At 36.6% G+C, this 10,169-nt stretch overlaps 1 protein-coding gene and 1 pseudogene across 1 annotated transcript in view; both read left to right on the forward strand.

The window, feature by feature from the left end:
* The window catches only part of LOC143562442 (protein MODIFIER OF SNC1 1-like), a 47,555-nt gene extending 43,643 nt beyond the window's left edge, over positions 1–3,912 (forward strand). Inside the window, exons 10-11 of the mRNA XM_077050235.1 lie at positions 2,471–3,629; positions 3,712–3,912. Coding sequence (XP_076906350.1) covers positions 2,471–3,568 — 1,098 coding nt within the window. The 3' untranslated portion in view covers positions 3,569–3,629; positions 3,712–3,912. The remainder of the gene's footprint in view (positions 1–2,470; positions 3,630–3,711) is intronic.
* Positions 3,913–4,768: 856 nt separating this feature from the next.
* LOC143562438 (DNA N(6)-methyladenine demethylase ALKBH1D-like) lies at positions 4,769–9,342 on the forward strand (annotated as a pseudogene).
* Positions 9,343–10,169: the final 827 nt, after the last annotated feature.

Below are 10,169 nucleotides of genomic sequence, written 5' to 3' on the forward strand. Positions count from 1 at the left end.
TCATGTTCGTCCTGGCTCAGGCTCTGGCAGAATTGCACCTGTGAAAGATGGTAATGTGATGGCCAAGCTGGTTTCTCATTTTCTGTTAACTGTTAAATTTTGTCAATTAACCGTTGATACTTGGACAAGAGATGGATCATCACATTTTGATGAAGGCGTTCGTCCTCATGCTGACAACTGGCAGAGGGATCCACATCAATATGGGAATCCTAATGTACCCCCTCAACATTATGATGCCTGGCAAGGGCCACCAATGAATGGCCCTCCTCCTGGTGTTTGGTATAGAGGACCGCCACCTGCAGGCCCGCCATATCCACATGTTCTTCATGGTGGGTATCCAATGGAACCATACCCGTAGTATCGCCCCCAGATGCCCCCTCCTTTATCAAATTCACAATCTGGCCCTCCACCTGGGCCTGGCCCAAGAGGACACCATCCAAGAAACGGAGATTTTTAGTTACATACCTCAAATGCCTGATGCTTTTATCCTTACAGGTATGCCGCCGATGAGGCCTGGATTCTACCCTGGTCCAGTCCCTTATGATGGTTATTATGGTCCACCAATCGGGTACAATCACAATGATTGTGATATGCCATACATGGGAATGCCACCTGGACCCCATGGACCGCCTGTTTACAACATGCGTCCACCTCAAAACCCATCAGAACTTAATGATCCCCACTTTAGAGGTGGGCCAGGTTGCGCACGTGGACCGGTTGAAAATATGTTTGTCTCTGAACAAATGGATTCTCATCCTCATGGCGAGTCTCATGGGCCCTACAAAGTTCTCAGAAAACATGAAAATGAAAGGAATGCCGACATGGAAGAAGACAGTTGGGAGCAGAATTAGAAAAGAATGACCACCTGAGACCATCATTTCACAAGAACGAACGGGGACCCGACATCAGGAGGAATGAAGACATGTCTTCAAGAAGAAACATACATACAAATCAAGGATACCCTTCTGACCCTGTGACGGTGCATGCATCTCAGGGCCCACACAAGTCTAAAACATCCAATGAGAGTTGGGGAAACAAGTCATCTTTCTCAGAAGACTCAAAGGATTCAACCTTGATACAGAAGATTGAAGATTTGAATGCAAAAGCACGGGCTTCTGATATTCGAGAGGACGGAGAGCAAACCAATAAGTTATTAATTAATCCAAAGAACAACTCTACAATTGCATTCGGTAGCATTTCTACCACTGGAGATCTTGCTCATCCACATGACAATTCAAGGTTTATTATCCTATACGGATTTGCTGATGTCACACTTCACATTTAACATTTAACATGTAACATGTAACATGTTTGTTTAAACTGAATTTGGCCTTTGTAGGCAAGCACATCTTGGAGTTCGAACACGAGCAGATCATCATACCAAAGGAAGATTAAGTAATCAAGATACTGATGGGTGGCGAAAGATACCTTCATTTATAGGTTCAGAGGCTGCTGCACCAGAGAATCATATAACTTCTGAGACTAAGGATACAACCGAATCATTGACTCAAGTGGTTGACCCTGCTGATGGTCAAGCACAGGTAAACTTTATTTATGATTTCTTTTTTGATTCAATCAGTATACGTGTGACTAATTACTATACGTTTTTATGCAGTTTCAGCGTGCTAGGATGAGGGAGTTGGCGAAACAACGTGCAATTGAGCTACAAAAGGAAGAGGAAGAAAGGATAAGAGAGCAGAAAGCAAAAGCTCATGCAAAATTAGAAGAGTTGAATAGGCGTACAATTCAGGTTGCAGAAAAGAACAGCACTAGTGTTTCTGAGCAGGAAGATGTGGATGGATCCAAAAAACCAACTGAACCAGCTATCGATTCAAAAGCTGAAGTAGCTACCCAGATTAGTGAGATCAGTCAACAAGACCCTGTTGACCAGTCAATGCATTCCAAACAAAGTGATACCGAAAGCAAAGCTACTCACGGTAATGATGTTGGTGTTAACAGGCCGAAGCGTGCTAGTCATAGACAAAAGCAGAGTGTACAAGTGGTGGAGAGTACGGTTGACAAGTCAACTCTGAGCGTGACAGCTGGCGAAGTTATAACAAATCCAGCAAGTAGTGTGGCTGTATCTGGTGAAGCCGTACAAAGTCAAGAGTCAACACAGCAGAAAAAGAGAAATAACAAAAGTAGCAAGAATAAACACAAACTTGATGATGCTTCTGCATCAAGAGACGTTGATCTTGTAAAGCCAGAATCGCCTCCACTTGATCCGAATCCAACTACCATGGTGGTAACTGACAACAAGGATGCAAAACAACCTCATGCGGACCAGATTTCATCTTTACCAAGTAACCAGCATAAACCACAACACTCAAGAAGGACGCCAAGAAATCCACAAGCTAATAGATTTCATGTAGGTGATGTTGCTGTGTGGGCCCCTGTGCGACCCCATAACAAAGAAGAGACCATGCAGGATTACATGGCTTTGCCAGAAAAGGCCATTAACTCGGGTCAGACTAATCTGAAAAGCAAAAGGGCAGAAATGGAAAGATATGTTCCCAAGCCAGTGGCTAAAGAGCTTGCTCAACAGGGAACCGTTATCCAATCAACATCACCATCTTCACCCAAGAAACCTACATTCGAAGATATGTCAGATACACATGCAATCCCAGTGCCTTCAAATGTGGGGCCTACTAAAAGTGGTGATAATAAGCAGCAGCAGCAGGTGAAACCTCATGGAACATCACGACAACGTAATCAACAGGATTCAAAGAAAGGTTTTCACAAATCTACAAGCCAAAGTGACCAATCTAATCCTAATCCTATTCCTGTTTCTACTGAAACTAATGTTGTGCATGAATGGGATCCATCCGACGGGTGGTTTATGCCTGATGAATACCCGCCAACCGAAATTACACCTGCACCTGCTCCTGTTGTGAAAGATGAAGGTGGAATCACGAATAAAGGTAAAAAACCAGCTTACAAAGGCCAAAGAAACACAGTGAAGGAAGTGGAGGTTGACCAAACAGACCGACCTGCTTCTTCAAAAAAGAATCGTTCTTCTCATTGGCAACCCAAACCTCAACCTCAAGCTTATAAAGGTGGTTGGTCTGGTGGAGGTCAAACCGCCGGGGTCAAAAGGGAATCCAGAAAATATTCCCAACCCGATGAACTGGTACATGATCAAGGGCATCAAGAGGGTAGGAGAGAAAGAAAGCCTGCTTCATTCAGAGGCCGAGACCAAAATCAAGGCTATGGTAACATGGAAGATGAAGCCCAGTTTGACCAGCAGCAGCAGCATCATGTTTCCTCAGGTTTTAGGAAGTATGGAGGCCAAAATAATAATCGGTCAAGTGGTCAAGATGATAAGCGGAAGCATAATAATTATCAACAGTATGCAAATGCAAACAGGGAAAAACCGAGGCAGAATATGCATTACGAGTATCAGCCAGTTGGATCAACAAACAACAATAATAACAATAATAATAATAATTATAATAATAATAAGTCAAGCCACTTAGACGCACATGCAGATGCAGCTCCTAGATACAAAGAGAGGGGTTCGGGTCAACCTAGACGAGGTGGCGGTGACTTTTATGGGCGGAATCATTGAAGTGCATTCAAATGAGCTTACTTTATTTCTTTTTAGTCAGAAAATTGATCGGTGATATCAGGTATGCTTTATTGAATTTAAATATAGTGACTTGTAAATCCGCAAGTTAACGCATAGTTTGAAACCTCTGATTGTTACGCCAGGTTCATTGAGCAGGGACGGAACAAGGTTGTTGAGGGCAAACGGGTTGCATTCGCATGGTTATGTGGTTTCATTTGAAAAAAATGTTTTTGTTCTGGGAGTTGTAACATGTTGTGGAATCTGTTGGTGAATTGTTGAAATGTGCCCGGTCTTGTTTGCCCTAAATATTGGTTAAGTGGAGAACTTTTAAGGTTTTTTGTTTTAATACTGGTTGTTGGATGGATGTGTGTTTAGTAGGATGCATAATGTGTGGGCTTTAAAGGTAGGATTAAGTTTTTATACTCTAAATATGTTATATCAGCCCTAACAAGCTTCTGCATTTTAGAAAAAAATGAATACATAAAAAAAGTTATTTTATGTACTATTAGAACAAAATTTCATTTTTTAGAAATAGAAAGAATGGCTCTTGTTTTAACCTTATAATTTTGAGAAATGCTATGGTGAACCACGGATGTAAATAATCTATGTAAAAGTTGCTTTTAGTGTTTGAATTATTAGACTCGGATCGTTTTGTGTTCTGTTTCTAAGGCTGAAAGCTGGCTGTTTAAACTCGAGCTCATCTTGGACTCGGTTGATTGATCAACAATCAATTTTTTCTGTCTTAGGGCTCCATATATGGCCATTAGTACGAGTTTTTACTCTTTTTCATCGAACTTAATGCCGAACAAAAGGTTTTGACGGGGGGACAAAAACGGGTCTAAAATTCACAAGTAATCACGAAATGAAGAAAACACAAAAGATCATGAATCTAAGAGCTGTAAAAGATGTATATTGTTTCTTGGTTTCATATTTCTTTAATACCATAATCCCGTTCAGAACAAATTATACCGATTGCTATTAGGATTAGGTTTTGGTTAGACTTTCCGAATAATTAAGCAAACACATATAAATTAAAATGCCTTAAACAAGGTTCAAAACACCAATTTCCAATTTGGGAGTTATATCTTGTGATTTATTGGTTTGCACCTTATTAAGAAAAATATAACTTCTATAAGCCGTCACGTATAAAATAAAGTAAAATGACTATAATATCATTGTACGTAATAGAAAAATTGTAAAATGACAAAGCCGCAAGCCAAGATATCACAACCTTGGTACTCAACTAGCTAAAACGAGTAAATTTCATAGGCGAAAACCAAAACCTTTTTATTAATTTTATAAAATTGTAAAATGACCAAATTATCCTTAAAACTAACATAGTAAAATTAACATTTTCTTTAAAGTCACAAACCATTTCTTCAAAAATCTTATAAGACTACTCACATTCACAATCTCAGAATCTCAATCCTACATTATAAAATTAATTTCTCTCTCTTCAATCTACAAAATTTAACCCACTCCAATCTTTTACTCCCATTAACAACCCAATCTCATCCTTTTTTTATTATATAAATTCAATTTATAATTAGTTTTGATTAACTATATAAATATAATTAAGTAATTAGATTTTTTTAAAAAGTCAAAGATAATAAGTTATAAAACAAAAACCAATATATATATATAAATAATTGTTATGAATTAAAAATAAATAATAAAATGTGGGATATGTGGGATAAACAAAATCTAAGCATCCAGTAACATGGTGACACGTGGAAACAAAGATAATGTTTGGATATCTAGTTGATAACGCCAGATAATGTTATCTAAACAAAATCCAAGCAATTAGTAAAACCGTGACATGTGGTAACGAAGATAATGTTAATATTTAATTTGTATTAAAAATGCAAATTTTGAAACGAACTCCGTTTTTAATAAAATTTATACCGGAATGTTCACAAAAAAAAACTAAACAAGATTGTGTTTTTAAAATTTTTTAAAATTTTAAATATTATAAGTTATTTAAGAAAAATCAAATTATAATTAAAATTAATTATGTTAAGAGAAAAATCAAAAAAAAAATAAAAACCAACCAACCCAAGTGTGACACTTGGATTCCATTATCTTCAAACATGGTTGCAATTTTGATCGTGGTTGCAATGCTTTTTTAATTTTTTTTTTTGTCCGATCTTGTAGGCATTGGATCACCAATGGGCATAGTCTAAGGGATTATATCAAACGACACTCAAAAGATCAGCACACGAGAGGTAACACACTTGTACGTTTGCGTGTATTATTATGCCACTTTGTGCGATTAACAGCTTCTGGGGGTGTTAATTTAATAGTTTATTATATATTAGTGTGATTTATACACGTATGCAATTAGGGCTGTAAATGAAGTGGCCTTGTTCGTGTTCGTCCGTTAAGCTTTTATTGGACAAACGGATGGTTCATGAACACTTTAGTGAATGAAACTTTGTGTCAGTGTTCTCGTTCGTTAAGGAATTGAGCTTTTTCATGCTTGCCCGTGTCCATTCATTAATTTTGTAAACGGACGCAATGGACTCAAATGAACATAAACGAACAAATATTTATTTGAGAATATTAATTGCTAAATCAACACAAAATCACCCAAAAATCCAGAAGTACACCACATTATATCCAAAATAAGTTTAACATAGTAATTGATAGTTTTTGAAAATAAACAAATAGATAAAAATAGTAATAGTAAAATTCTAATAACGACATGTATGTAAACGAATGTAACCGGACAGATGTAAACGAACACACTACTGAACGCTCATGAACACGATTGAATGGACGTGGCCTCTGTTTGTGTTTGACTGTTCGTTTGTTAAGCTTACCGAACGGAATTATCTGTTCATGTTCGTTCATTTATTAAATGGATGAACATAAACGAACCTCCCTTCGGATGTTCGGTTCGTTTATAGCCCTGTATACGATTATCATTATCTGTTTCATGTTATTTTTGTTTAGTCTAACCGGTTCAATCAATGGTAGATATGATTTTAGAATGAGCTTAAGTGTAAATTTCACACTTATTGCATACTTTTATGTTTTAAATATTTTTTAGGTTCTATGATGGAATTGATCCCTTGGTTTGTTGTAGCAAGGCTGCAAGATACAACCATGCTGCTCTTCAACAGAACTGGTAATATACTAAGGCCGACTTTGCGGATGGTAAATAAATTTTAAAGCTCTAGTATTTTTCATTTTGTTCGAGTTTGATCTATAAAACTTATGTTTAAGAGTTTTAAAAGTTCTTAAGTTTTTACGCACCGACTAAATTTAGTCGATTGTTGCTTTAATATGCAAAGATTTATTAGTTAGTGTTAAATCATAAATGTAAGAATAAGTATGATAACATTGTTTTATATACGTGCAGACTGCGTTTCGTCGTCCTTTAATTAGAATATCGAAACAGTATCACAACACTCCATTAGCTAAAGTTTCCGATGAATCGCAACCATTTAATTTACTCTGTTGCCCTTGCTTCACTAAAATACCCGTGTCTGAAACAAGCGGTCTTTCAACAAGTTACGAAATACTTGGACACGGAATGATTCTTATGAAGAATTACATCAGCATTAAGGACCAGGTAGTTTTTGCAAAATCACAATTTTTTACATGTTGGTTTGTAAATTGTTATGGTTGAATTTGTATATAATATTTTAGGTTGATATAGTGAATATATGCGAAAAGTCGGGTGTGGGCCCCGGGGGTTTATACCAGCCTAGTCATGAAAATGGAGCTAAACTTCGACTACAAATGATGTGTTTTGGTCGAAACTAGGATCCCGTCACAAAATATAAGAAACGTTGCAGAAGTGACGGTTCTGAAGCACCACCGCTTCCACATGAACTTATTTCATTGACTGAAGCCACTATTCAAGATGCTCGAGCCCATTTGCGAAAACTTCCTTCAATGTGCCCGGATATATGTATAGTCAATTTCTATTCACCCATCTATGGTCGACTTGGCCTTCATCAGGTTAGTTTAATATAGGGGTGGCAATCTTGACCCAAACCCTTTCAAATGAGTCAATTTGGGTTGTTTTAAAAATTAAATGGGTTGGTTTGGGTAAAAGTTTTAACTAAATGGGTCAAAATGAGTCATTTGAAATTCCATCTTGTTATTTTCGGGTCAAAATGGGTCAACACGTTTAAAGAAATGGGTCGACGTGGGTTAGTGTCCTAAGGAAATGTGGCAGGTTTCGGAGCAGAACGGGTTTTCAAACAAGACAGGTTTCGGAACGAAACGAGTTTTAGATTGGAATGGGTTTGGTTCAGGTTTCAAGCCAATACGAGTTTTCACAAGGGACGGGTTGGGTTTTGGTTTCTTTTGTTTCTTTTTGGTCGATTTCGGACTCGTTTTTGTCCGGTTTTTTCAGTTTCGTTTTAGTTCGGTTTGAAGTCTTTTAGTTTCGTTTTGATTGATTTGGTTCAGTTTTGGCTTTTTGTTTCATTTTCGTCAATTTTTTCGGTTTCGGTTCGATTCTTGGTGGTATTTTTTTTTATTTTTTTTATATGGAACGAGGACAACGGAGGAAACATTTTAGTGTTTTTACTTCTTTTGTTTATGATTTATATTTCGTGTTATGATTTTTTTATTATTATTTTTAAATTTTTTTTGAGGGTTTTTGATGTTAATAGAAAACCCCACAAAAATAATTCAAATAAATAATAAAAAAATCATAACTCAAAATATAATTAAAAAACAAAAAATCTTAAAAAACTAAAATGTTTCCGTCGTTATCCTCGCTTACCAAAAAAAACCCAAACCAAAATAAACTTTTTTTAATTGACCCGTATGAACCCAAACTCATTCTGACCCAAACTCGTTTCGACCCATGACTCGCTTCGACCCAACCCAACCCATTTGTCACCTCTAGTTTAATATTACTTGCTATTTGTCACATAATATATAAAACATAGAGTTAATGTTTATGTGTTTTTGTAGGATTGTGATGAGAGCAATGATAGTCTAAGAAGAGGATTGCCTGTGGTTTCAATCTCCATTGGTGACACTGCGGAATTCTTGTATGGGCGTACAAGAGATAGATACAAGTCGGAGAGTGTTTTGTTGAAATTGGGTGACGTTTTGATATTTGGTGGCAAGTCTAGACTTGTTTTTCATGGGGTGAAGCAAGTTTTACCAAACACAGCTCCTCTGGAATTATTAAAATGTTTCCTCCGTTTTCCTCGTTCACAAAAAAAAAACCTGAAACCTGTTTGGACCCTAACCTATTCCGACCCAAACCAAAATAACCTTTTTTTTAATTGACCCGTTCTAACCCAAACTCATTCTGACCCAAACTCGTTTAGACCCATGACCCATTCGACCCAACCCAACCCATCTACCACCTCTAGTTTAATATTACTTGCTATTTGTCACATAATATGTAAAACATAGAGTTAGTTTTTATGTGTTTTTGTAGGATTGTGATGAGAGTAATGATAGTCTAAGAAGAGGATTGCCAGTAGTTTCAATCTCTATTGGCGACACTGCGGAATTCTCGTATGGGCGTACGAGAGATAAATACAAGTCAGAGAGTGTTTTGTTGAAATCCGGTGACGTTTTGATATTTGGTGGCAAATCTAGACTAGTTTTTCATGGGGTGAAGCAAGTTTTACCAAACACAGCTCCTCTGGAACTGTTAAAAGAAACCGCGCTTAGACCGGGTCGTCTAAATCTTACTTTAAAGCAATTTTGACCCTGCTTATGAAGTTTTAAAATATCTACGATAACTAAGTTCGAAAATCGAATGTTTATGACAAAGTTGAAAACTTATGAATCTAAAAGTATGATTATTATGTTATGACAAGTTTTAACATTTTTGAAGTGAATGACTTGAATCGCATGTCGTCTATCCGATCTATGGTTAAATACTTAGTGAGGTTACATGTTTCGTTTGAGAAAAATGTTTTTGTTCTGTTAAATTTGTGTAAATTCTTTAATTATTTTCTCAGATTAAATTTGTATTTTTTTCTTTTTATAGAATTGAAAGTGTGTATACACAATTAATTATTGTAAATTTGTAAATAATATTGCAATTAATTATGTTTGCATAATGTCTGGGAAGGGGGACGGCGATCTGATATACACAACTCACCCTACACTCTTTTATGCACGAGGCTGTTTTATGGCTTGAATCCGTGACCTCTAGGTCACAAAGCAACAACTTTACCGGTTGTTACAAGACCCACCCTCATAATTAATAAATTGATAAAAATTAAATGTAGTATTCTTTGGAGTGGTCCATTTCCTACCCTTATGTTATGCTTGAAACAATTTCAATAAGTTTGTAGGAATGAAAATCTACAAATTAATCTGGGAAATATATGAACGAAATTATAGGAAATATAGGGTTTTTAAACTTTAAATCCGGTTTGAACACATGCCATGACACACCGATTCAACCCGGTTTGAACAGTCACATGTCATGTCATATGCCACGCGAATTAAGTTATTTAACTACTTCTTAGACTGGCTTTGTTTTGGTAACAAAACTAGAATTTGATATTGCCACTCGTTGAAATGTTTGTGGGGATTATTATTGGTAGATAATTAGTAGTCCGGATTAAATAAATAAATAGATAAAATCCAATTTTTCTCTACTCAA

The sequence above is a fragment of the Bidens hawaiensis genome, unplaced genomic scaffold (assembly GCF_021521415.1).
Source record: "Bidens hawaiensis isolate Kalapana, Puna unplaced genomic scaffold, B.hawaiensis_p1.1 tig00021017_1, whole genome shotgun sequence".
Lineage (NCBI taxonomy): Eukaryota > Viridiplantae > Streptophyta > Magnoliopsida > Asterales > Asteraceae > Bidens > Bidens hawaiensis.